At 41.2% G+C, this 27,069-nt stretch overlaps 1 protein-coding gene across 4 annotated transcripts in view; it reads left to right on the top strand.

The window, feature by feature from the left end:
* The window catches only part of slc38a4 (solute carrier family 38 member 4), a 35,152-nt gene extending 9,847 nt beyond the window's left edge, over nucleotides 1–25,305 (top strand). Inside the window, exons 1-16 of one of the 4 annotated variants that reach the window (XM_022749206.1) lie at nucleotides 722–792; nucleotides 5,761–5,984; nucleotides 6,181–6,277; nucleotides 7,152–7,267; nucleotides 8,279–8,352; nucleotides 8,984–9,076; nucleotides 9,218–9,299; nucleotides 9,418–9,500; nucleotides 10,157–10,215; nucleotides 11,420–11,680; nucleotides 12,858–12,937; nucleotides 13,359–13,459; nucleotides 14,412–14,536; nucleotides 20,251–20,395; nucleotides 21,535–21,632; nucleotides 21,853–25,305. In XM_022749206.1, the coding sequence (XP_022604927.1) occupies nucleotides 5,860–5,984; nucleotides 6,181–6,277; nucleotides 7,152–7,267; nucleotides 8,279–8,352; nucleotides 8,984–9,076; nucleotides 9,218–9,299; nucleotides 9,418–9,500; nucleotides 10,157–10,215; nucleotides 11,420–11,680; nucleotides 12,858–12,937; nucleotides 13,359–13,459; nucleotides 14,412–14,536; nucleotides 20,251–20,395; nucleotides 21,535–21,632; nucleotides 21,853–21,957 (1,644 nt within the window). In that variant the 5' untranslated portion in view covers nucleotides 722–792; nucleotides 5,761–5,859 and the 3' untranslated portion in view covers nucleotides 21,958–25,305. Of the gene's footprint in view, nucleotides 1–721; nucleotides 797–5,562; nucleotides 5,649–5,760; nucleotides 5,985–6,180; nucleotides 6,278–7,151; nucleotides 7,268–8,278; nucleotides 8,353–8,983; nucleotides 9,077–9,217; nucleotides 9,300–9,417; nucleotides 9,501–10,156; nucleotides 10,216–11,419; nucleotides 11,681–12,857; nucleotides 12,938–13,358; nucleotides 13,460–14,411; nucleotides 14,537–20,250; nucleotides 20,396–21,534; nucleotides 21,633–21,852 lie in introns of those variants that run through there. The other 3 variants (XM_022749203.1, XM_022749205.1, XM_022749204.1) reach the window with 3 other exon arrangements.
* The last annotated feature ends 1,764 nt before the right edge of the window (nucleotides 25,306–27,069 follow it).

The following is a 27,069-nucleotide window of genomic DNA, read 5'->3' as shown; positions in this document are numbered from 1 at the left end:
GTTACTAAGTGGACAGAGATAAAACTTCATCCTTGACACAAACATGACCTTGGGCACGGTGACATCCAGACCAACAGCGCTGGCCTCAGATTGGTCAGTTGGTGCCACAGCCTACCCCGAAAACCACTGACAGTTGCCCACAATGCAGTCGGGCATCTGCGTGTCTGTGTGTGCAGCTGCATGTGCAAACGTTCTTATGTGTCTTCTTTGTATGTTCAGGAGAGGTGGCACAGTGACAACACAGTCGGTTGCTCTCGGCGTGGGAGATGCATGTGATCTGTCTGTCCTCAGCCTCTCATCTGTCCACATGTGTCTGGTTTAGCATCAGTATAAAAGAGGATGGTCGTGGTCATGTGATGAGGTGTGACGTGACGTCGTGTGATGAGGTGTTGAAGCGACCACGGGTATTTAACAGCGTTGGTGCCCTGTGGTATCTGCAGTCTGATGGTGATGAACGTGTCAGTCTACCTATCTATCTATCTACCTACTTTATTTTTTTTTTGTTTCCACAAACTGTACCTCTGCTACAGTTCCTGCTTTGCCCTTATTGCTCATTTGTGTTGAGGCAGACGTGTGCATGTGCATGTGTGTGTACTGGGGGTTACAACCATGCTCAAAGGAGGGGCCTGAGTGAACTGTGTCTGTCTGCTCATTGGTCGATAGAGGCCCTCCCTCCTCCCTTTTAAGAGCCTGCGTATTCACCTGAGTTACAAAAGAGCTGCAGCTCCTCACCCATACGTTTCTTAAAGAAGAAAAAAAAAAAAAAGGGAACCTCTTTAAGGAAACTGTTCAGTAAGTGAGTATGTTACCTTTCCTGAAAGTTGTGGTTTATACTATGCATGAAAATACGGCTGCCAACATTCAGACGCAGATTTACGAAAAACAGCAACACGCCACAATATTTTGTTGTCAAGCGGTCTCTTCTGCAAACTTTCTGGATTTCACCCTTTTCTTCATCTGTTACGTTTGCCCCCGTTGGAAGGAATTTTTGGGTGGTGGCTGATGCAAGAGTTTGTTTGTGTGGAGGATGTATGAGCTGGAGTGTTTTCAGAGTGAAGACTTTAGGTTTTAAAATGATCTGTTGGATACAGGATCTTATGTTTCTGTTTTGAAAATGTTGTTTTATTTTGAAACCTTGTGCATAAGTTTTGAGAGTCAGAGCAAATCAGTGGAACTGAATGTATGTGAATTCTTCGTCGGACACTTGTTGACTCAGAACACCAGTCAGCTGTTTGCTCTTAAAGATTATTTTGTGAAACTTGTAGCAACAGGAAGTGTGATTACTGATACCCTTTCTTTGCATTTTCCTGTTTTCTAATCTCACCATGTGTACATTTGCATGCTTGCTTCTGCTTTTAAATCAGTGACAGGACTTTTGCCCTCTTGATTTCTTTTTTTGTTTTTACTGCTAATCATCTATCAAAACCTTGAAAAAAAAAAAGTTTTACCTTAGTTTGTGTAATCCTGCAGAAGCTATGAAAGTCTGGCTATTATTGTGTGCTAATGTTTGTGTGGCCCTGCTCACACTGAGCATTAAAATGAACAGCTGTTCGTTTTAACACTAGTGTGAAGGCATGCCGGGGCACCCTTAGGACAGAATGAGATCCGAATGTACAGTACAAGCATCCTCTCTCTCGTCTCTGCAGTATCATTGGTCACTTTCCAGCTGTTTTGTTAGCATGTAGCATTCATGTATGTGGGTTTCATCCAGTGCGTAAAAGGACTCAGCAGTCGCAAGGTGCAAATGTGTTTCTTCTGTTTGGGCAGATTAAATTAAAAGCAACTTCCAGTGATAAATTGTAAATCAAAATGGACATAACGCACATTAACTGTAGGTACAAACGGCAGTCTGTCATGCTATACAACTTTGTTACTACAGAGCCAGCCCTGCATGCTGCGTGGCACACTGCCAAACAAGTGCTCTCAAATATTATGATGGTTGTAACAACAGTGGCATTGCATTCTGGTATATAAAGTTAACCCACTTAGACAGGTTAATCCTCTTGGCAACAAGAAGTGAAAAACGTCCTCCCTCTCTCTCTCGCCTCACAGCAGAGAGCGACACTGAGAGATTAGGTGTACCGGTGTGTGTGATGTGGTTGTTAACGGTAATGTAGACGCTTAATCTCCGCTGGCTCCAAGATATGGAGGATTTTAAAGCGGCCTATTTCCGAAGAGGAAGATCACAGAGGGAGCAGCAGCCCATCAGTGACAACAACATTATTTAAAAGACAGCCCTGTCCTGTGGGTCAAACTGTTTTAGCCAGGTGGCGTCATGATGGAGAGTTTTAACACCTCGGACATTATTTGCATCTGATTCGCAAAATGGGATGCTCTGTGTGGGGGCATTGTTGCCTGTGGGCTGTAAACAATTCACACATTGAGATGCAAAGATCCTGCTGCCCAACAATTTCCTTCATTGGAGACGGTCTTTTAATTAACAAGCGTCCAAAGGTAATTTGTACCAGCTGATTTTTAAAGTACATTTACTCAAATACAATACCTGTATCAAGTAGTTACTTTGCAGAACAAGATATGCAGATTTACAAGATTTACATATACAACCAATACAACCAACAAAATTATGCATTGTTAAAGTTTCAACTACCCAACATGCATATAAATGAGTTCCACCTTTACCAGCTGCGACCAGCAGCAGTTCCCAGATATGTTTAAGGGAGTGGGAAAACAAGCAGACCAGCATATACAGTATATACACCTAAAAGTGAAACCTGTGGCGCAGCCACTCAGTCACATCCCTTACAACCTCCAGGAGGCTGCAGAGAAACAGATAAAAGAAGTGATAGACATGTATATTGTAGAAAGTGTTGAAGGCTCCACCCCCCTTGTTAAACCCAGTGGTGGTACTCCCAAAGTGTGTGTGTTTGTGTGTGTGTGTGGGGGGGGGGGGGACTACATTCCTAGAAAACATATACAGATATACAGATACAAGAGACAGATATTCAGCATGTCGTCAGCCAGTGATCAATACCAGCAAGAAATAGCAAATACACTCCCAGGTATTGGAGATGTGGAGAACATCTCAGTTGACCTGATAACGCACGATAAGCACCTGCACGCCGTCACAAGGAGACTCAGAATGTGGACTGACACTGAATCCAGAACGGTGAGTGAGAAGCTTCCCGGGACTTGTCGGTTACAGTAGTAGATTCATGTCAGAGTTTGCAACACCGTCAGAGGCACTGCGACGTCTGACCCGAAAAGACAAATCAGAGCATCAGAGCAGAAACAGGCATTCCATGGTCTAAGAGCTAGCTAGAGCTGTTGCCCTAGCATAGTGACAAGGACGCACCAACCAAGGTGATAGTAGATGTTTGCTGGAGTCCTGTAGGTTTATGACCAGGACTAGTGCAGGACCAGCAATTAGAGATGGTACCTGTGTGCTGCACAAGCTTGTGTAGGCTTGTGAGAGGCTACGTCCATATGTATATGGCAGGAAGTTTGATCTAGTCACAGACCGTAAGCCCTTGAATCTTATATACAGTCCCTGATCTAAACCATGTGCACATTAGCACAACGCTAACATGCTAAACATTGGCATCTCCTAATGCGTGTGTTAACGTGCTTACTTATTACATTTCAAATCTTAGCACACCAACATGCTAATATGCAGAGTGTCAAGTACATATATTTAAACCATTATAACATAAAATGACTTGTCTTAATAGCTTAACATTTTGGGAAATACACGTTTGCTTTATTGCCAAGAGTTAACTGAGAAGATTGACACCACTTTCAAGTCTGTAGGATGAACATAAGGTTACAGCCAGCTGCCGGTTAGCTTAGCTTCACATAAAGACTGGAAACAAGGGGAACAGCACCTTTGGATATAGTCAGGCCAGCTGTTCCCCTTGTTTCCAGTCTTTACGATAAACTAAGCTAAGCTAACTGTCACTGGCTCCAGTGTCATGCTGAATGGATGGGATCGAGAATGGTATCCTTCTTCTTTACTTGGCGAGAAAGTCAATAAGTATATTAACCAAAATGTGGAACTGTTACTTTGACTTTGCACTATAATGTTAAATTGTGTTTTGGCCACATTGCACAGGATTGCCACAACCTAATTACTTTTGTAATTACTTTAAAACAAAAGAGAATTTCAGAGCTACTGGTTTCTTTACTGCTCTTTACTGTTCTCTTTTGTTGTGATTGTGTACTTGTTGCCATGGTTGGTTGTTTGTCAGGGAGTAACACTTGGGATCTTTCCCTTCGGCCCAATCAATGGAGTCTTTGTGCGACAGTAACAGTCCTGTAAATAATTTGACTCTTAGTAGCATTTGTAATCATACAGGCTTCGGTCACTGCCTTACATCTCCTCCTTACATAACTTAATGATGAATGCTGCAGATCCCTGTGCGGTGCTGTTGGCTTTTTTCTTGAATGGTCATGGGTGGGACTGAGTAAACTGGCTCAACCATGAACAAGACAGCCTGTTGATGTTGGCGGTCTGGTGGCTTTATGAACCCTTTACATCCTTGACCTGGTTTCAAGGTTTGTTGACTTAACTCCAGCCAGCATACTCTACATACGTCAACACTGTAATACACCCAAGTGAGACATAATTTAGTATTTGCTTTATTTTGTATCAAAAAATTACAAGTTGTTAACACCACAAACAAGGTTATTATCAACTAAAACTAACAAAATAATGAAAAAATAGATATGAAAAAATATTTTTGTTGACTGAAATAAATATAAAAACAAGGCTTTTTATAAAAAAAAACAAAAAAAAACATCACTAACTGAAACTGTATTGTGTGTTTACAAAACTAAGTAAAATATACTAAGATTGTAGAGAGAATGTCTTTAGTTTTCGTCTTTGTCAGTTTATTTCATACATAATAATAGTATTTTGGTGGATTTGAAAGCTATCTTCCAGATCTTTAGCTGTGCAGATGAAGCAGTATCTCACAGCTGACTGGCTCTCAGTGTGCGACCAGTACATGTGCACTCTAAGTCTCTAAAACATTCACTGTAACAATGATGTTAAGTATTTTATTGTTAATTAACTGCAACTGCAGCACCTATGACTAGGCCTGGACAGTCCAATTCACTGATGAGTTCATTTTGATTTGGTTCATGTAGATGAAATGGTTTGATGTTTTGTTGAGTTTTTATACACAATATTACACAATACTTTTTCTTACCTTTTTTTAATCTGGCCTTGGCAAATACCACATATTACAAAAAAAACTAAAACTAACACTGAAACTCAGAAACTTACTAGTAAACCTGCTTGAAAAGCTAATTAAAACTAAATTGAATTTTTAAAACAAAAAGTCAAAACTAAATGAAAATAAAAACTATGAAAAATCAAAAACTACTATAACCTTGACCACAAATGAAGCTGCTGTAAAATGGAAATAGCAATAAAACTGACAGGACTTCAGCCCTGATGTGGGAGCTGCCATGGCTGCATCATATCTCAGCTTGGCTCTTCAAGGTAACATAACAAACAGACTCTCAGTTCCAGGAAATGAGACGGGCTGGTTTACTTGGCAGAGGGCCCCATCTCACTCTTAAATATTCGTCATGAAGACAAAAAGGCCTGTTGAGGACAGACTGTATGCGTCTCCAGGCCTGTACTCAGATGCAAATTGGCAATCCTGTAGTGAACTCCAGTGTTAGTGAGTTTTTAAGACCTGGACCTGTCTGCTGTTGCTGATAAACTGAAATCTGAATCTTCAACAGCGTCTTAGTCACTGACACTTCAACGTTTCCTCTCTTTGTTTCTTATAGGTAACAAGGTCTAGCAGAGATTGAGGGAGAAACCTATCGCCGACCTTTAGAACGTCTAACCCTGAAATCTTGAAAACTCTCATCTTGCTGTAAACCACCATGCCTGGAGTCATGGATCGTATGGAGCTAAGGAAAGTCTCCACGGAGGCTGACGACGACAGCACCGACAGCCTGGACGACCGCTACACAGAGCCCATCGACTCTGAGAAGGCCACCATCAACAGGTCAGCAGCAACCGTGATGTCAAGGCTTTTATTTCGTTCTCCAAATGAGTTGGCACTAAAGGATGGCGTCATTTGGTGTTGCTTTGCACTCTGCGCACACAAAGTTGAAATACATACTGTATATAAAGAGAACTGCCTACTGTGTATGCTAATGCTAATGCTAATGTCTTTTTTTTTTCTTCTTGGTTCCGTGCAGCCAGTTCATGGATGATAACGATGACGCAGAGAGCCAGAAGTTCCTGTCAAATGGGATGATGAAGAAGAAGAAATACGAAGAATACCATGAAGAATATGTAAGAGGATTCCCAAGTCGCAACGCTAATGTCGCCAGTGTCTATCAGTCAGCGTAAAAGCTTTATTCTGATAACACTTATCTGCAGATTTTAAGAGTAAATTACCAAAATAAAAACAGAAAACAACTGTAAGCTGTTATCTAATGGCTTCACCGAGCCTTGGTTTTGTTGGTTTAACATCAAAGACATGCAGAAAGAGTGTTTAACATGAAGGAAGTTGTGCAAGCCAATGTGTTGATTATGCAGACATTGATGTTATAGGTCACTGACTTTGCAAGAAACATCCTAGAAAACATCTGTGGGTGCCCTTCCATTGAGCATAATGCGATTCCTTAGAGGATGTTTGATACTAAGATACTAGAAAATCAGAAAAAAAAGTCCAATATAATTTATCATGCTGGTCATATTACTTTTCATATTTCATCTTTTTATTCCAGGTAGTTATTTAATCTAAGTTTCTTCTTCACATGGAAAAATCTCAAAAATGTGACGTCATGTCCGTGTAATTCAAGCAGCTACAGCTCAGTTGAGTGTGGCAGATTTGGGCCTCTCTCTCTGAATTCTGGCATTCTGGGAAATGTTGGCAGTTGACGTAGAAGTTGAGGGAGAATCGGAGCTGTCAATTAAATTTAATAACTACTGGAAATGCACTTAACTACTGGTAGCTAACAGTGCCGGAGAACATGAGGGTGTATTTTTCCTTGAATTACAACTTGTGGGTTCTTATGGCATTTTAAGTCTTGTGTGGTTTTGCTGCACTCTGCCAAATGTTTCCTCTCTTGATCTAATGCGGGGAAAATAGCTGCAATACTGACTTTAAATATGTCATCAAGGTTAAATGTTCCTCATCCCTCTGTCTTCTCTGTCTGAGCAGCATCCCGGCCACGCCTCCTTCGGGATGTCTGTCTTCAACTTGAGCAACGCCATCATGGGCAGCGGGATCCTGGGCCTGTCCTTCGCCATGGCGAACACCGGCATTATTCTCTTTACGTAAGTAGCACGACTGCACGACAACGAAACCGAACAGCGTGCTGTGCTGTGCTGTGCTGTGCTGTGCTGTGCTGTGCAGGTCGGACAGGTAGCAACAAACGTATTTAAAACTCTCTTTCTTTTTTAATTATCACATTACCAGCTGGAAAAAAAAGAGCAGAAATATTTGAACTCCTTTACCCTGTGCCCTCAGTCCCTCTGCCGTCTGTCTCCCGGCTCATTCTGTCCCGTGCATATGCATTATCAGCATTCATGGGTGACTTCCAACATCCGACACCCCGCTGTCACCTTACACCCCTCAGTCCTACCCCACTCTGTCCACTGTCCATGCCCCTGCTGCGTGTCCACCCCATGAGCTTGCAGTGCCACAGAGAAAAAGACAGCTAAGGGAAACATTTCTGTAGCTGCTGCAGAATGATAGCAGAAAGGGAATAATAGACTCCTGCCCTCTTGTGCCAGTTTAGATAACACACACCGCTCCTATCCTCCTAAACCTCTTCCATCCTGTTGCTAAAAATCACAATGAGCAGGGCGGGATTATTGCAGGAAGCCATAAAAGTAATGCTGCGCTCTTTGTACATCCAGTATTTCCCTGTTGAGACACAATGTGTCATCTGAAGAATGCAGCGGACGAGATGCATTGACGTAGCATTGACGTAGCACTGTACTGGTCATGTTAGAGCCATGGTGAAGTCGAGTTGACAGCTCGCAGCCTCTCCTGAGAGAAATCCCCCAAACAACTAAACGACAAACACGTCTGAGCAGCTGCAGTGTGTCACAGATACTGTGATGTTCAATATGTCAAAGACTAAGCCAAAGCAAACACATCAAAGTTTTATGGACTACAACTTTCTCTCCCGTCTTTCCACTACTCTTTTTCACTCCCCATTACCTACGTAAAAAAAAAAACCCATAGTTGACACCGAACACAACATTTCTTTGTCTCACTGTAATTGTTATGCGTCACCATCTTGCACTCAGCTCTGACCTTTGCTTTCCTTCTCTTTGCAGAGTCCTCCTCGTCGCTGTGGCGATCCTCTCCTTGTACTCTGTGCATCTTCTCCTCATGACGGCAAAAGAAGGAGGTTGGTATTTCACCTAATACTGATCACACACTAGAAGACTTTAAAAGACTAAAGACTAGAAAAGACTGAGGTCTGACTCCCTCTCACATCTAAAGACAATGTGTCATAAGTCACACTGTAAGATTTTGTGAAGACTGGGGACCTTGCAGGGTCAACCCTAAATTCCTTTTAGATTATTTCCCATCATGCTCCTGGTGGAAATTTACAGAAAGACTTTTTTAAAGATTTTTTTCCCTATTTGAAATTCTACATCATCATTATTATTATTATTACATAAAGAACTTACTGTACTGGTTTAACCACCTAGGTGTCGTTCTGAGAAATATGGAACATCAATCAATAAAGACCTGGCATAAATTTTTTTAGATAGTAGTGTTCATACACCAGAAATACAGGTTATGTACAAGTAATAATTTTAGGTATGATATTTAATTTGATGTACTGACAACTAAAGGTCCTCACCCTTCTCTAGAGGCATTATGGGAAAGGCAGGCAGCATTAAGAGATTAAGTAGATTTCTGTTCAAGGAGGAACAAAATGCACCTGATTGTTCTACTGTATCTTGTTCTTCCTCATTGTGAAGCCTTAACTTTTCATGACTAATTCTCCATCGTCTTGTGTGTTCTGGCAGGATCCCTCATCTATGAAAAGCTGGGCGAGAGAGCGTTTGGTTGGCCTGGGAAAATGGCAGCATTTGGATCGATAATCATGCAAAACATTGGAGGTTAGACAGCACGTCAGTGTGTTCACAGATTAATACTGTAGTGCAGATTTCTAAAATGCAGTTTTCCGAATTAAAATACAACGACTTCAACTTGTTTGTTGCATTTCAAATGAGGATTTCTTCCTTGTTGTCCTCCTGCAGCCATGTCCAGCTACCTCTTTATCGTGAAGTATGAGCTGCCTGAAGTGATCCGGGCCTTCTTGGGTTTAGAAGAAAACTCTGGGTGAGTGTGTGTGTGTATGTGTTTGCATGCTTTTGAACATGAAGGCGCACTCTTATGTTCGTGTGTGTGTGTGTGTGTACTGTAAGTATGATTTGAACCTGTGTGCCGTGTTTTACAGGGAATGGTACATGAACGGAAACTACCTGGTGGTGTTTGTGTCGATCGGGATCATTCTGCCTTTGTCTCTCCTTAAAAATCTGGGTAAGGACTTCATAAATATGTGTGTGTGTGTGTGTGTGTGTGTGTGATGTCTCTACACCACTGCACTTCTAATATCACTACTGTATATTGAGGATCTGATGTTCACTTCCTGCCGCCTGGTGCTAGATCTCTCGGTGCGTCCGTGCTCTTGCAGCTGTCTGTAAACCACAAGTCATGTAACACTAGCTGAGCCCTTACTCAGCTCCAGCAATTAGGAGTTACAGTAACGTAACACTCTCTATTAAGCCTGCTGTCAGATCACATGTGATCTATGAACGCGGTAGTCAGATCCTCCTCAGCTGACCGCATTATGTTATTAAGACAATTAGACATAAAAAGGCAAATGAGGTCAAAACTGTGTGTCTGAGCTGATTTTAATGTAATAAGTGACAACAGCAGTGATGAGCGTTAGCTCTGTATTCCTGGGTGTTAGGTTTGGTCGCTGGTACATACAGATCTTAAAGGCTTCATTCACACTGCAGCTCAGCCTGGAACAGGACGTGACCTATATTCTAAAATAGACATGTGATTTGACAGAATGCAGACCAGCAAACTATAGCGTCTGCAACTGTATCTGTTGTCGTTGCTGCAGTGTGTGTGTGTGTGTGTGTGTGTGTGTGTGTGTGTTTCAGTTACTGATGTTTTCTTCTCTTTAGGCTACCTGGGCTACACCAGCGGTTTCTCCCTTACTTGCATGGTCTTCTTCCTGGGTGTGGTAAGTTCAGCCTTGTAATGGCGTGAGCAAAATACACACAATTCATGCACAAAGAAGGGCCCCTCACAACTCCTCTAATGGGAGCGCCGTGTGTCTGTTGGCGGCACACATCCAACCCCTGTGAAAATAAGGAGGCGGGGTTACGCCTTCTCAGAGCGTTAATTGAACATTCAAAGATTGAACTGAAAGCAGAGGAGGCTCCGTTTTTCTTTTGTGTTTGACACGGGAGAGATCGCTTGTTGATCAACCATCTGTGTCTTTACACTGTTCTTTTTAATTCTTCCTGTTGCTAACGAGCTATCCAACCTGATCCTCAGTTTTTGCCATGGATGTAATCTTTTAGCAAGACGTCAGACTGAGATAGAAAACAAGTCTAAGATAAGTTCATGGCTAATATGAAAAAATAACAATGAAAGGAACATTTTTAATGTTTTACAGATCATTTAATTTTAAAACATTTAGAAACATTATTTATAGTTTTATTTTTATTCTTTAAAATTATACCATTTCACCAAAATTGTACTGTTTTGCAAAATGATTTGTCGGCCCACTTGCAATACCTTCGCAGCCCAGCGGTGGGCCTCGGCCTACAGGTTGGGAACCACTGTCCCACAGCCACACATATGCTAAAGATATGGATTAAAGCTGCTTTAATTCATATTTTTATATTAACAACAATTGAGTAGACTATGTGTAATGTGAAAGCGGTCGCTTGTAGTGATGAACCCACAGAGAATTATGACCCAGCTCTGACCTGTGTCAGCTCTGTGGAACATGTTAGCATCTTCCAGCTCATTGTTTTGGTGGTGCAGCTTTACTGTTTTCCTTTTGTTTCATTTATTTTTATGTGCAGCGCTCAGAACACTGGTTCCCAACCTTTTCCAACTCATGGCCCATTTGAAAATCTCAAAAACGTTGGTCATCAACGTCGAACTCTGTAATAATACAAGTATACAAAGTGGTCTGAACTGAAAGGAGTTCTTTAAGGTTGTTAATGCTGTTAAGGATCATTTATTTATTTATTATTTATTTATAATTTACATTGTCTATAATTATTTTTTGCAATTAAATTTTTTTCCCCCAAAATTTTACTGTTTTTCAAATGATTTGCCGGCCCACTTGCAACACCTTTGCGGCCCACCCACCAGGTAGAGAACCACTCACTTAGAAGAACATAATGTGACTTAATGCTGTTATTTTCCAGATGATCTACAAGAAGACCCAGCTGCCCTGCCCTCTTCCTTTCTTTTACCACCACTCGTCCAACCTCAGCGTGAACGGCTCAGATATGCCGGGGCTGTACAATCTACAAAACCGCTCGGCACAAATGGATTTCTCCCGAGCCGACGTCACCCCGGCGGTGCTGGGCAGCCACGACGCTCACCACTCCACCAGTGTCCACTTTGAGCCCCACCCCGACGACGAGGAGATGTGCACACCCAAATACTTTGTCTTCAACTCACAGGTACGGCATGGTCGGAGGTGGCCGACAAAACTCTCCCGACCCTAAAACGTTCGTCCAGCTTGTGAAATTCAGCACAAACGTTCCCCACACTTAACAAAAAAAAAAACAAGTGCAAAAGGAGAAACACAATATTCATTCATATGAAACATCCATGTTTGTACAAAATGCATTTATTCGTGTGGCTTTCACACAGGAATGCGTTTTACAATCTTCAAATCTGACAGAGACAGAATGCCAAGTATTTTGCAAAGAAGCGGTTGGTAAAGGCGTGGCTCGTCAGGGTGTGTTCTGGCTCCTGTGAGTCCAGGGATTTGTCTGCGCCTGTATGATCATGATGAATCAGGAAGAACGCAGCAAACAGCTTTATCTTGACACAGGGACACAGTGTTAGTTATGTTAACTAGATTCACCAAGAGTTTGTCTACTGCACTTCACTGTCCACCTGCTTCTTTTGTGATATTTGGGAGTTGTAAGTCAGAGTGGAAACGTTTTATTAAAGGTGCCCGAGCGTATCTCCGCAACATCTACAACGACCGTTTGTCTAATCCCTGATGACACTGACGCACCGATGCCAACTTCAGAGAAAAGCTATTCCTGACTAATCAAACACTTTTCGCTCTTTTGTTCAAAACTGCATTTGAACGTACGTGAGGATTACAACCGACAGTAGCTGACATGCACATGCAGTAACGTGCCTGTGTGACAGGAATAAAATATTCAGGATTAAGTGTTACTAACCAGCCGTCCACTGTCACGCCGCAGTGATAGTCTTGTTATGTTTGGCGTGCCGTGGCGTGGCGTGACGTGGCGTTTCGTTGTCAGTCAGTGATCCTTTGATTGTGATCTTTCTCACAGCATATGCATGACAGTCCATCCAACCAACAAGCAAACAAGTTACAACCAAAACCAACAGTGGTGGAGCTGAACCTGATAGATCATAATATCCCAACATGTTTCATATCTCGAACTGATGTAAAGGAAAGGGTTTTTTTTTCTATATCCTCTGAGGCACAGCACTTAAATAATATATATATTAAAATTTAAAGAAGATATTTCTGACAGACATCACATAGTTACATATATAGGTAGTATATTTTTATTTAGTCTAACTGCGCCGTGATTGTCTTTTCCTGCATAACTGAGTGTGTTTCTGTGCATTCTTATCTTCTTTCCACAGACGGCATACACTGTGCCAATCCTGGCCTTCGCCTTCGTCTGCCACCCTGAAGTCCTGCCCATCTACAGTGAGCTGAAAGAGTAAGTGCGCTTCTTCTTCTTCTAAAACAAACTTTGAGGGTCAGTTCATCCAGATGAAAACCATTTTCTCTCTATGGAGCCAGGCACATTTAGAGATATACACACACATAAAGGCACATGGACTGAATTTTTTATTTTATTATTTTTGTATTATTAAAAATGTCTCTATGATTTAAGGAGTCATTGAAGTGTATGTTCACTTATCATGAAACCACGCTTATTAAGTAATGACATTTTGTCTTTATAATAAGAGCCAAGTTCAGAACATTTCAAAAGAACAGGGGAGTGCAGGGCGTTACACAATGAACGCAAAATGTTTTTGTTTGTGTCCAACTGACTCACTGCACATTATCCAATTTATTTATTTGAGCGTAAACCCTCTAAAAGTGTGTGTGTGTATGTGTGTGTGTTGTTTCTTCAGTCGCAGCAGGAAAAAGATGCAGAACGTTTCCAACCTGTCCATCTTGGCCATGCTTATCATGTACATGCTGTCGGCGCTGTTTGGCTACCTCACCTTTTATGGTAAGAGTGAAGATACACACCAGCAGTAACGGTCAACTGTAATCATAGACAAAAAAAACACAATGGCTGAAACTCAGTCAGCTCCTTCAAAGGGGCAGAAGATCAGTGTGAAGTGATTAATGTGCACTTGTACTTATTTGACACTACAGCGGTTATTTAATTGAAACCACCTGAAAAGTTTAACGAAAGCAGCGAGAACCTCAAAGTGACAAGGCAGCAGCAACCGATCAGAATGTAGAAGTGGACGGGAGAAATCTGGAGAACACGCCGTGTAAACTTTGGTTCCCATCAAACTTTTGTTCCCAAGCACAACGGAGGAGATATTGATAACTAACTTTGCTTACAGGCGCTTAAATTTAAAAAAGAAAACGATACATGCAAACGTGCAACTAGAACAAACATGTCTGTTCGCTTTGCCCTTTAAATAAAGTTCTCAAGACCAAGCATTAAGCTGTCTATTTCATCTACGTCATCTCACGTCAGAGCGTCCACAAAACTTCAGCAGCGTCCTCGCCGGAGCGAAATTATTTCACTCTGGCCGCTTTCGGTCTGAACGTACAGTGAAGTGGAAATCTCTCACTGATGCACCTGATAACAACTCACAAACATCTGAAATGTGACAAAGAGCCACAACTAAACACGGCTTTTTTCTAAGAGGTGGAAAAAGATCGGAAAAAGGTTGACCTTGTGTTGGTCAACATGGCACCTGCGCATTAAATGGCTTCACTTTACCCAGTGGTAGAAAACCGCCCACAGACGAGTCGTTTTGATCCAGTGACCCGACACTGAAACACCAACACCGAACAAAATGCCAGATAAATGTAGCGGAATTACAAGTACAATGTTTCTATGTATTTTAGTTTCTTTCCACCTCGTCTGTTAGCTTCTCTTATCCTTTGTTCACAAATTGTTTCAAACCATTGATGTGTCTTTTTTTTCCTGTGTTTCTCAGACAACGTGGAAGCAGAGTTGCTCCACACCTTCACCAAGGTTTATAAGTTCGACACCATGTTGCTGCTGGTGCGCTTGGCTGTTCTCACTGCCGTCACTCTGACTGTCCCCATTGTGCTGTTCCCTGTAAGTACATCGTACAACACACAGTCTGTCTCTGTCAGCAAGTGTCCTCCATGGACAAGTAGGCACTATAGTTGAGTTTGGAAAGCAGAAACTGTTTCATTATTGCCAAACATCGACAGGGCTTCTTTTTTTTTTTCTTTTTTTTTTTTTACTGCTTTTGCACTAATGTTCTTATTTTTTTTTTTACTTTCATCCCTCTCAGCTTTATTAAATGTAGCCTTGTTTAAGTGCTGATATAATTTGATTTACGTCAGAGTGCACAAACACGTTACTCAGTAACACACAAACATTCACCGCCCTTGTAATTTGAAATATCTGGCTGCTGCCTGCCCCTAAGCAGCTACTTGTAAAACCATTTCCATTCATTCAGTCAAACACTGCTGCTGCCGCTCCGTGTCATTCTGCACACAGACGACACTCTGTGTGTTGCTGCAAACTCAGCGTCTTTTTTTCTTTTTTTCTTTTTTGTCATTTTCTGGATGCAGCTGTTTTTTCCTGGCAGTTTGGTAAAAAAGGAACACACTGTTCAGTTTGGCACTTTCCTTGTATCGTCATCTCAAATCCCAAATCGCACAGGCTGAGGTCGTAAACAGCCACACCTCTTAATTACACCAACACACACATGCACACACACGCTTTCACAGTGAAGCCTGTTTTACTTTTTGTGTCCATTCCCCATTTTTCTCCCAAGATGGGGCCAAAGGTCAGTGTGTGTGTGTGATGGCCAGTTACCAAAACTTATCATCTCAGTCACATTCATTTACACATACGTATACACACACACACTGTTCTCACTTCCCTCCCCATATATGGTCACAGGCTAATTTTAGTTTGGCCCTTATCTGACATGAGGAGAACAAAAATGGCTGCAGGCCAGAGGAAGTTTCTTGCCCCACTTTAGTTTCCATGTGCGCATGCACACACACACACACACACACACACACGCACACACACACACACACACACACACACACACACACACACACACACACTTGGTTTAATGCAAAGACAAGCAGCTGCTTATTTTTGACTCGTTTCTGAAGTGGCTGTAGTTACAGTCAGCTGCCACCAGATGGCAGCAGCTTTGTTGATATTGAGTGAGAGGAAAGTGCTGACAGAGAATGATGCAGCATGTCATGGTAACACAGTTAGACACCACACACTCTCACACACACACACACACACACACACACACACACACACACACACACACACACACACACATTTATACTGTACTCTTACATATCCACTGTCTCACAATGTGTGTCTCCACACCGACACACAAACCAAATTCTGTCATGTTTTTTATTTAGCTGATGCATTCTCACACATGATGTTCCTGTTCTCAACCCATACCTCTGACTAAAACACACACACACACACACACACACACACACACACACACCCCTCCTTTAGCAGACACTGCTGTTTTTTCTGTCGCAGGGAATGTGAGAGAGGATCCCCCTCTCTCTGCAGTGGAAGTTTACAGGCTCAGAGAGGACAGTGGAAAAACCCTCACCCTGACCACTAGCTTCACTGAGGCAGGGGAGGGTGGAGGGAGACAGAAACACAAACCTCTGCCAGGGGTGCACAGTCGTTGTGTTAGTGATGGATCATGTTTAGAAATCTGCTTCTGGATCAAAGATAGTGAGGAGAGTCTAATTATTGGCTGATGATGGCCATAATATTTCCATCAGGGGACATATTTATTCCATAATTTAGCGTTGTGACAGCCACATTTATAGCAGTCAGTCAGTGAGCAGACACTGGTGGTTTTCCTTCACATGAATCAAATGACAAACTCAGACATTGCGGTGATTTGTGATCATGTCTAATGTGGTTAACTGCAAACATGCAATTATATGTGTGTGTTTTCTTCTTGTTGTCTGCCACAAACCTAAACCACTTTGAACGGCGCTCACAATAAATACGTCTTGGTACAGAGAAACAGAGAAGGATAAGGCTGTAAAATGAGAGTGAGAGGGAGGAGGACTATGAGAACAAAGGAGATAAAAAATTGATAAGGACAGAAGACAAGCCCCAGATGTGACAGCACTAACCAGCTGTGGTGAACTGTAGCTTAGTGAAACGAGCAAGTCAGGGTGAGGGGTTTGAATCCTATGGCAGCTGAATGCAGCACAAACCTTAGTGTTCATGCTCCTCAGTCAGCTTTTAAATATGTTAAGCCAATTAATTTTGCTTTGGTTTCGGCCTGCCTGGATTCCTGTTAAAAGGCGTAGCCGTAGCCTGTGTGCCAGTGTGTCAGTTTTGGTGATAAGCACTAGCTGCAGAGAGGCAGTAGTATGAATGGCTCTGCTGATGCTGTTTGGGAATTGGGAGAAAAAAAAGTTGACCTGTGCATGATTTTCTGAATCAGAAATGCGCATTTGTGCAGAGCTGGGAATGTTTAATTAACTGACCATCGCTACTCCTGCAGTAAATTAAACCATCGTTGCTGCAGCACGGTCGAAAGATTGACTAACTTGGATGCATGTGAGGCATCGGATCAAAAGAACTACTTAGTCACACATTGCTGTGCCAAGTTTCCATTTGACATTTGAGAATCTTGCCTTGAATCCTCCTGACCTTCATTTTGCAGAAAAATGCTGCCGACCTTCAGCTAGAGATTAACATTAGCTTTGTCTGTGACTGTCCTTCGCGCCAGTGGGGAAGTACTATATGAGAGAGGAGAGAATATGTGTGTGGGGCCGTGCCTTTGGAGACACGTGTTTAGATGTGAAAGAGTATATACCTGTGTGTGTGTGTGTGTGTGTGTGTAGGGTGGGGTGGGGTGGAGGGGGGGTGCAGTCACGTGAAGGATAGATGCTAACAGAGGCCAGATCACACAGGGCTTTGGCTGGATCCAGTACATAATGAAAGGGCTTTATGTGGAGTCAAACATGCCCCAGTTCTCAGGCTCCAGCTGGTTATTGAAACCATGGGAGAGCGCTACAAATGAACTGATTAAAATCACCTTTACATGTTACCAACATGTAGTGAACTTTAATAGGGACTTTGTGTAGCACTAACTTCATTGCGTGCCTCTAAAGCCTCACAAGTTACTAATTGGTTTTTCTTTATTTAAAAAGTTGTTTTTGGACTTTTTATCCGACTGTTTCAAAGGCTTTGATAATGAATATATCACTGTTCAGGAATATCTGCAGGTTAGCTAATGCCACTAAACATTTTCTGTTTGCTATGATTTTTTTTCTCTTATATAAAAAAAAAACTGTCTATTCTTTTCTAATATAGAACATTAAAGCACTGTAACTACAACACAATTTCAAACACAGCAATATAAGTTTACATTAGCTAGTTAGCTGTTATCTGTTAGCTTGCATACTGTTAGCAGCATTATTCACCACACTGTCGTTAGCTTAAACCTGTACAGTTAGCTTAAACCTGTGACTGCCATTTGGACAAGTTTAGAACGTTTTAATGGTTTTACAGATGTTCAAACAACTAACTGTGATTTCTGAAGGTTAAATGTTGCCTTTAAGATTGTAATGTAATTTATGGCTTAATGTTAATAATGCATCATAAAAATTGCTCTCATGAAAGGTAATAGATCTCTGAAGTGGCATCACAGTTTCTGTTTTACCTAATGAAACTTTAGTCAAAATCGGCTGTTTGTCAGGATGATCAGGTTTGATATGTCCATGTGCCTGTTGGCTGTGGAACTGAAAGGCTGCGGAGCATTTGTTTGGGTTGTAGTAAAGCACAGTCTGTTCATCTGTTTGTTTTTTCCAGTCAAAAAGGCCGTGATTGGCTCTCTAGTTTCAAGTGATGGTTCAGTGCCCGTGCAGTTGAGAACACTCCGATACGTCTTTCCTGTTGATATTTTTACTTGAAAAGGGACTTTTACCCTGCTGCATACACTCTCAGTTCACACTCAGCATCTGTGAAAATTCAAACATGGTTGTAAAAGAGAAAAAAAGCAAATGGGTTTATGTAGAAATGACAGGTTCAAGGGGGAAAACATTGACTTTTAACAGCTCTGACACATGTCTGCCACTTTTTTCTCTATCACTTTCATACTGTATGTGCAAATCTTGACTTGGGTAAAACACAACTTTTGTTTTCAGTAAACAGGCGCAAATGCACATGGTTTGTTGTGATCTGAGCTTGGACTAGCTCCTGTAGCTAAGATCTTACTCCCTTGTTTTTTGTTAACTGGCTGGTTCCAGATTCGACTGCCTACAACTAGTCTGTCCACTAGTCTGTGTGTGTGTGTGTGTGTGTGTGTGTGTGTGTGTGTGTGTGTGTGTGTGTGTGTGTGTGTGTGTGTGTGTGTGTATGTATAGAAAGTGTGCAAATATCACATAGTGAACTCCAAAGGCTTTGCGCCAGGTAGCAGCCAGGTGCTGAATAGTTTGGAGCCTTGGGGAGAAATGCCACATCCAGGCTCTAGTTTTCAGCCTAATTATGCAACAGTTGGTGGGAGGGAGAGGGCAGGAGGGTGGGGGCTCGCTCGTGGAATTTCAGGAGAGATGCGCTTAAATTATCGTCATTATTATCTCCCACATGAAATGAGTTTTGGCTAAAGTGGTGACACTTTTTTGGCAGAGGACATTAAAGGTCAGGCGTCATCCTGGTGCCTCCTGACAGTCGTGATGGAGGTCACTTGGTTCAATCTGACAGCGCAGAAAATCCAGTTAATGTGATTTTTTTTTTTCCTCCACTGTGCCATGCTAACTGGATATAAATCTTGTACTTAAGTCAGACTTGAAAGGATACAAAGAAGGCATGTGGTGTTCTGCCAGCAGCGGCTCTTAAATAGAAAAAGATTGCACATGTCTCTTCCTTCTCAGGTAAACTAAATAAAAAAGTTACCTTCTCTGAAACTCTTCTGGTAACTTGTATATCATTCTCCACAAACTGTCTGCCACAGCTGTAATTAAATGTGTTGGCTTAATGTTGGACTAGTAAGTCAACAGAGGAGGGAAGACAAGCTTGCAGAAAAGAAAGTCCACTACAAGTGACAATAGCAGCTTCGCGTAAAGACACACCTCCCCCCCTGCAGGCGAGTCCGCCCTCCTCTCACTACCGGCTGATGCAATCCCATGGTGCCATTGCGCTGCAGGAGATAATCCCCTGCCTTTTTGAATGGGCGCCGTAAGCACCGCCCCTCGTAACCTTTCCCCCTGTGGCCTGCGAGCAGTCGGTGCCTCAGGTTTCACCTGATACCCACAACCTTTCACCCACTGGAGGCTTGAACAGGCTGTCTGTGGCTCAGCAGCACCAGGCGTCTTAGCTTGGATCTCCAAAGTTTCCCACTCTCTCACACACAGACACTCACATACACACACACACAGACACACACACACACACACACACACAGTCTCACAAAAACACAAACACTTGCCTCGTAGCACTTGACACACATCAGTCAGTGGCCAAGTGTGGGAATCAGACACAGGCCAGCAGACACACAAACTAGACTGTTGTTGTTGATTTGTTGCATTGACCACATATTTCATTATAATCCAGTGTGAAGTCAGTAAAATTAAGTGCTGGAATTGAATGTAATATTATTTTTATTTCAATTCAACTAAACTGGTACTTTTGTGGTCACAAGTCGTAAACGCTATGATAATTCCCTCGTTCTCAATCAGAACTTTTTACAACTTTGTTATAATATCAATAAACAGATTTGTCTGGTTCTGTGTGATCAAGCCAAAGATCTAAATGTCAGTACTTTGTGTTTTTCCCAGATCCGCTCCTCCATCACCACGTTGTTGTTCAGCGGTCGAGAGTTCAGCTGGACTCGCCACATGCTGATCGCCGCCGCAATCCTGGCCTTCAACAACATGCTGGTGATCTTCGTCCCTACCATCAGAGACATCTTCGGTTTCATTGGTGAGTCCAGGCACTGAATACCATTACAAGCGTCATGATGATAACATTTCCGCTTTTTCACGCAAGACTCAAAACGCTACTCTTTGGAAAGGAAGTTTTGGTTTAAAGGGGATAAAAATGCAGAACATGAGAAAAATCCCAGAGAAAACCATGTGGAGAAATACGAGTTAATAAAAGAGGGAGCGAGGCAGTTAAGGACTGATTAGCACCTTAAGTTCAGGGGTCGTTTCATTAAGTAAAGAAGTTGGAAGTACAGGAGCTTAAAGTGTCGGGTTGTGTCAGCTGTGCGGTCGCGTGAGCTGTTTGTGACCACTGGATATAAACACTCACAATCGTGATGCCAACACACACAAACACAGAGAGAACTCATATTTAGGGAAGTCGCCTTCAGAAACAGCCTTCCTGCAAAAACCACACCTCAGAAATCAAAATGTATTACACTGTATCAGTTGTAGTTGAGCAGGAAAATAGTCTTAACTTGCCCAAACCTCGGGGAGTGGAAGCATTGTACCAAATAAGATTAGAAATAACATTTTGGCAATAAATATTTATATTTGTTGGGATGTCAAAGAGAGAGCATGGTTGTAAAGTCTGAGATCAACATAGCTGCAACAGGTAAAATACAACAGTAATGAATCAAACTTTGATCATCCAGTCATCAACTTCCACTAAGATACATTCATGCGTTGTGTGTTAGGATTGCTGATGGTGCCCTATACAATATTTGTGAGATATGTTTATGTTTGCAACATGTGAAATACTGCACACTATATGCAAGATGCAGCACTATTATCAGTATTTTAAAAGGATGTGACTGCCACGTGAAGCAGTCAAGTTAGTAGGCAAGTATTTACTTTGCCTATTATGTAAATAACGCGTTGGCGTCATACTTTTATGACTTGTGTATACAACCTAGATAACGCTGTTACACAAATTATTGGCCTGCACACATCAGAATCTCAAAAAACAAAGTTGGTTTTGTCTGTATTCATAGTTTTAACTCTGTCTAATATTTGAAATTGAAATATTTGAAGTGATTTAAAGTGTAGGAAACTTCATAAATGTCTTTGAAGTGCAGGTTTGAAATGTTTTTTTTTTGTTTCTGATTAGTCAAATCTTCCTTCTGGTTTTTGTTGCAGGTTCTTCTGCGGCCACCATGCTCATCTTTATTCTACCTGCTGCCTTTTACCTCCGCCTGGTAAAATCACTGCCATTCCGCTCCCCGCAGAAGATCGGGGTAAGTATCCGGGAACACACACACACACACACACACACACACACACACACACACACACACACACACACACACACACTCAACAGCTTTCTCACTGTATCATTTTTCTCACTCAAAATGTGACTCCTGTGTAATTTCAACAGACACCTGCTGTGCATCATCACACATCCAACCACATTTAATCCCCTCCTCTGTCTGAATTCTCTGTACTCTCTCTCTTCAGGCGACCATCTTCCTGGTCGTGGGAATCATCTTCATGATTGGCAGCTTGTCACTCATCGTCCTCGACTGGGTTCACAACCCCTCGGGCTCCCACGATGGTCACTAAAGCTTCCCTCCTCAGATTCACAGTAAAGAGTGCAGCAACCCCACCACCACCACCACCACCATCAAGTCTGTTCTCCAATTGCCTCTTCCCACATCAGAGGTTCCCTTCCCTTCATTAAACATCAATCATAAAACCTCAACCTAAGGACATGACGTGCTGCACTGGGTTAAGACATCTTCAGTTTTTCCCCCCACAGAAAATCACTGGAGGGAATTTTCTTTTAAGCTCAGTTCATATTTTTTTGTTGCTGTAAAGTTCTTGATGTGACACAACAGAAATAAGAGAATCAAAACCCAGAGAGGGGGAAACCCACTCTGGTTTAACGTGCCACCAAGACATCCTGAAATCATCATCATCATTGTTATGATGACCATCATGAATGCGAGTATTTCCAGCTATGAAGAGACAGTACAAACACATACTGTGTAGCCCTCACCTGAAGCAGATCTGTGAACTGCAATTCGCAGGGCTGGAAAGACAATGCGAGTCCCTCAGTCCCCTGTGCACTTGAAGGAGACAGTTGGAGGTGGAGTGTGTCGTCCTCCGTGAAACAAAGAGCACCTCTAACATTACATCTCATGCACATGCAAACACACACACACACACACAGACACACACACACACACACACATATACATATATATATATTCTTTTAAGCTACTACCCATGAAAAATACCTGAAATTAATCAAGCAGCAGTTAATCAGTGACTTAATTCAATCATGCAGAAGTTTTATTCAGGACATTTTGGTTTAATTTGCTGCTGTGCCTCATGTTAACAATCAGAAGCTTTGCCAAAGTCTACATGCACGTACAGGTTTAGTCGATCGGTTTCATTCTAGAGCTTCCCCAGCTCCACACTCTCAAGGACCTTCCTTGCTGGCTGTTTTCATCCTGGCTGTGTACACGAAGCGAGGCGATGCTTTCAGTATTACTGTCACAGAGGGATCTGAACATGCAAAGTATGAATGTACATAATTAAGTGTATCTACTGAAAAAAAATTAGTGTTGTATATAATATCTTACTTGACCTCATACGGCTCTTTGCCATTCAGGTTGTATGAAGTTGAATGACCATTTCAACACACAGTATATACACCTGCTGGAATAATTTAAAAGGCACTTGATAAGGCTGTACATCTAAGTATAGGCTACATGTATAAAAACGTATTCAGTTTAGAAAATGTAATTGGACATTTCCAAAATGAATTAAATTCAACCAACAGAGCCAAACTGGAAATTATTTAAAATCTATTCAAGATCCCAAGATTTTAAGTAAAAGTAAAATATTTTCAACTTGTGTTAAACTATATCTTGGAATGAAAAAATGCTCTCTCTCCAAAAAGTCATTTAACATTTTTAACATTTAGCTATTCAGCTAAAAAAATAGTTTGAAATTTTGGGAGGTGACTTTTTGAGGGACTGTTAGCGCTGTCATGTCTGTATGCTATATATGAAATTAGCTTGGCATAAAGACTGGAAGCATTAACAGCTATCTAACTCTGACATTTTTGCATTTAGGTTTTCATACAAATTAGACTAATGAGATATTTCAGTTACTGAAAGTTTAAGTTACTAAGTTTTAGAGCTGCTACTTGGTTGAGCCAGGCTGACTGTCTTCCCACATTTTAGCTAACTGTCTCCAGGCGCTAGCTTCATATTTAACAGACATAAGAGTGGTACCAATTTTTTCATTTACATCTCAGCAACAAGTTGAATAAGGTTTTTCTCCCCAAAATGTCAAAGGAATCCTTTAAAGAGTAGTGACTTGGAAGAAGCTGGATGGTAAACAATACCACACACTTCATCATGCTGTTTGTAACAGAGAAGCTAGCTACAGAACTGATACCTACATTAACATTCAGAGGATGTGACCCATGTGTGCAAGACTGTAAACCAAGCTAAAAAAAATTTTGCTTCTTTTTAAATTTCAGTTTATCTGTACAAAGGTGTATCTTTAAATAGTCATGGTTAATCTTCAGATAGTATGTTTGTGAGCACTTGAAGCAGAGCACACTGGTCACGTCGTCTGTCTTGTTCACAAGTCATTAAGCTCCGTGGATTGATTAGTATTTATATAATTTTAATTTACTCTGTTGTTGTACACTCATACCCAAAAATTAAACATATTTAAATTTCCTAACATTTTATTATCTAAAAATTTTAATCAGATAAAAATTGCACCAGGATAATTCTTTTTACTTAAACCTTTTGGATTGCTCTCATTATAATTGGCTTTTAGTTCTGGTGCCTTTTGGTAGAACATCCATACCCCAGATTTATTCATTTCACTTGTTCTCCGATGCCGTTGCGTGTCTCGAACACGTCCAGCCAAAGTGGACAGCATTTATAGATCCTTTGTGGATCTATGTACATGAAACAAATAGATATTTCAAATGAAATAGTGTATTATGTGCATGTTTTTGGATTACAAACATGGTCTTTTTGGACAATTGTATATGCTCTGTAAATAATCTTTATTTTATGGTACACTGATACTCATTGTCTGTGAGTGGGTTGTTGGGGGATTCTGCCTTACAAGTCTTCTGCAATCCAGTGTTTGTTTTAGTATATATATAAATATATATAACTTGTATTAGACATTTTTTTCCCTTGCTGTATGACAGTAGTTTTTTTTTTCTTTATTTGAAGCTTGTATATTTGTAGAAAATTGGGTCTCTATATATCCATTTTCATTTTTTAATGTTGTCATATCAGGATGAATTAATCAACGGCCTACTTCATAACAGTTTATAACACGGTTTTCCCAGAAGTCTCAGAAACAAGGAACCACGTTTCTGTTTCTTAATGACTCCTGTTGAACAACACTGGGTTGAAAGTAAAGCCACCAGTAAGCAGTATCGATGTTGAATGTGTTTCTTGAAAACAGTGCTGTAAGGCAGAAAGAAGCAAGACGAGATTATCCGAAGTATTTCGTACCCACACTACAGGAAGGTTCTTACAGGACAGAACATTTTAACAAGTTGTTGTAAGAGCTTATGGTTTTTCTGTTTTTTATCAAACGGCACGCAATAGCATGTGTATGCTAACGTGTAGCTGTATACCTCTAGGACAGCATAACAAAATGCACAGGAACTTTCCCTGTTTGCCAGTTCTGAAGCTGGTTCCAGGACAATCGTACACAGTTGTAGTTCTTACCTTACTGTGGCTTACAATGTATATCACTGCTGTCATAAAAAAAAACCCAGTTTTGTTGAGGTTTTATTTCCGTGATGTTACTTGAACTGAAGCTTTCCACGGTCTGATAAACGTCAGCACCGAAGGGTCCACACGGCCCATTCAGTACCCGCTATGAATGTTCAATAAAGACTTGTTCTCAGTTTGAAAATCTGGCGTACTCTTTCTAAAATAATTTTACGAATGCTTGGCTGCAGTTTAATTAGCCTCCTGCCATCAGTGGCTTATTCTCCGTGTAAGAGATTCATCTCTTCCTCAGGTTGGATTTCATCTTTTTAAAAGGCTGTTCTTACAAAGAAAGACAAGAGGCGGCAGGTTTTTAACAGAAAGCTCCCAACACAACACCTCTACCCCCTTTAGTATCTCAGGTATTCGGTCAGGATGAATTTTTCATCTTACTTTTGGACAAATTCAGATCTCATCACCTCTTTTGCATGATTGAGCCAAGATGTACAATGCTGTTGTATATTGTGCTGGCCTAGGTGAGAAGTCGTCTTGTGGATTTGTAAATGCAGACAAGTCCCCAGCTATAACGTTGACAGTGTTTAGAGAGGAGTTGTACAAACCACCTGCCTTATTTTTCTATGGACCCTCAGCCGTGGAGAAGCACTGGCTCAGTGTTTCTGCTGTTCACAGTGTGCCTGCCTCCTGTGGATCAGGCTGAACATTCACATTTGTAATTTTACCCAAACAAAGGGGATGTTTTTTTGTTTTTGTTTATGTTTTGTTTTTTATCAGTGATGCTGTTTCATTATGATGACCAATAAAAATGTGAAATACAAAAAAGTTTTTTCAGCTGCCTTTATTTTGAAGATGATGCACTTACAAGAAATCCATGCCTAATTATATAACACAAACTACCTTTTCAAGATCAACCAAGCTAACAAATAGAGATACACTGATGGTATTGGCGTACTATTATATAAGTCAAATTTTGTGTGTGTGTAAATGTTAATATATTCAAACGCTGTGTAAAAAAGAAAAAGGTTTTTTGTCACACCAGGGCTTACATAACATGTTTTTGTCCAGACTGGCATCTCGGGATGTAATGACCAAAGCCATATTTCTGGCTTAACGATCAGATGATATTAGGCCTCCAGAAATAAAATAGATCCTCCTGTTCCTGTCTAGCTAGCATCTACTGCTGATATGTAACACCAGCTTGTCATGTTCTCAGACGGTTAAGATGAGGGGTGGGGGGAAAAGAATTAGGTAACCTTTGCATTTCTGTCCAAATACATATCTTCGGGTCAAAAATCAAGCTGGACATGATAACCTGTGGGAGATATTTCACTGTGTGGAACTGGGTGCTTTGTATATTATAAATACTACCTGTATATGGAGTATTTCAGTTATAAAATAAAACGTCCAACCTCTTCCCACACAGAACACTGCGAATATTATAAAGAACTATTTACTGTAACTGGACAAAAATAGGGGTTAATATTAAATTAATTTATCCTTCGGCGAATGCTTCCTAAATAAAAACAGATGAATAGTAACTCCATCCAAAGTCCAGAAAGACCAGAGGAGGTCCAGATTCAGCCATCCTGACATTCTTTTGTGTCCTATTGGGTGAGTAGAATTTATAGTTTTCCAGATTTAAGGATGCATGTAGTGTTTCTTGAAGATGTTTGTTTCGCTATGTGGGTCAGGTCTATATCTACTGTCTCCTTTTGGTTGGTTCCAGAAGTGTAATTCATTTAGTCATTTAGTCAGAAATTCTTTTTTTTTTTTACTACACTACATTTATCTGATAACTTTAGTTACTAGATATTTTCAGAACAAGATTTTATGTTAAAAACATGAAACTTAGGTGTGCCCTGCTGGCCTGTCGGTTAAGGCCTTGGTTGCATGTGTGTGTGTGTCCCCTAATTTCCTTCATCTCTCTACTACTCCATATATAAATAATAAT

Source organism: Seriola dumerili, unplaced genomic scaffold, assembly GCF_002260705.1.
Source record: "Seriola dumerili isolate Sdu_G_001 unplaced genomic scaffold, Sdu_1.0 BDQW01000138.1, whole genome shotgun sequence".
NCBI classification, from domain to species: domain Eukaryota; kingdom Metazoa; phylum Chordata; class Actinopteri; order Carangiformes; family Carangidae; genus Seriola; species Seriola dumerili.
This window is presented reverse-complemented; position numbering and strand designations above follow the sequence as displayed.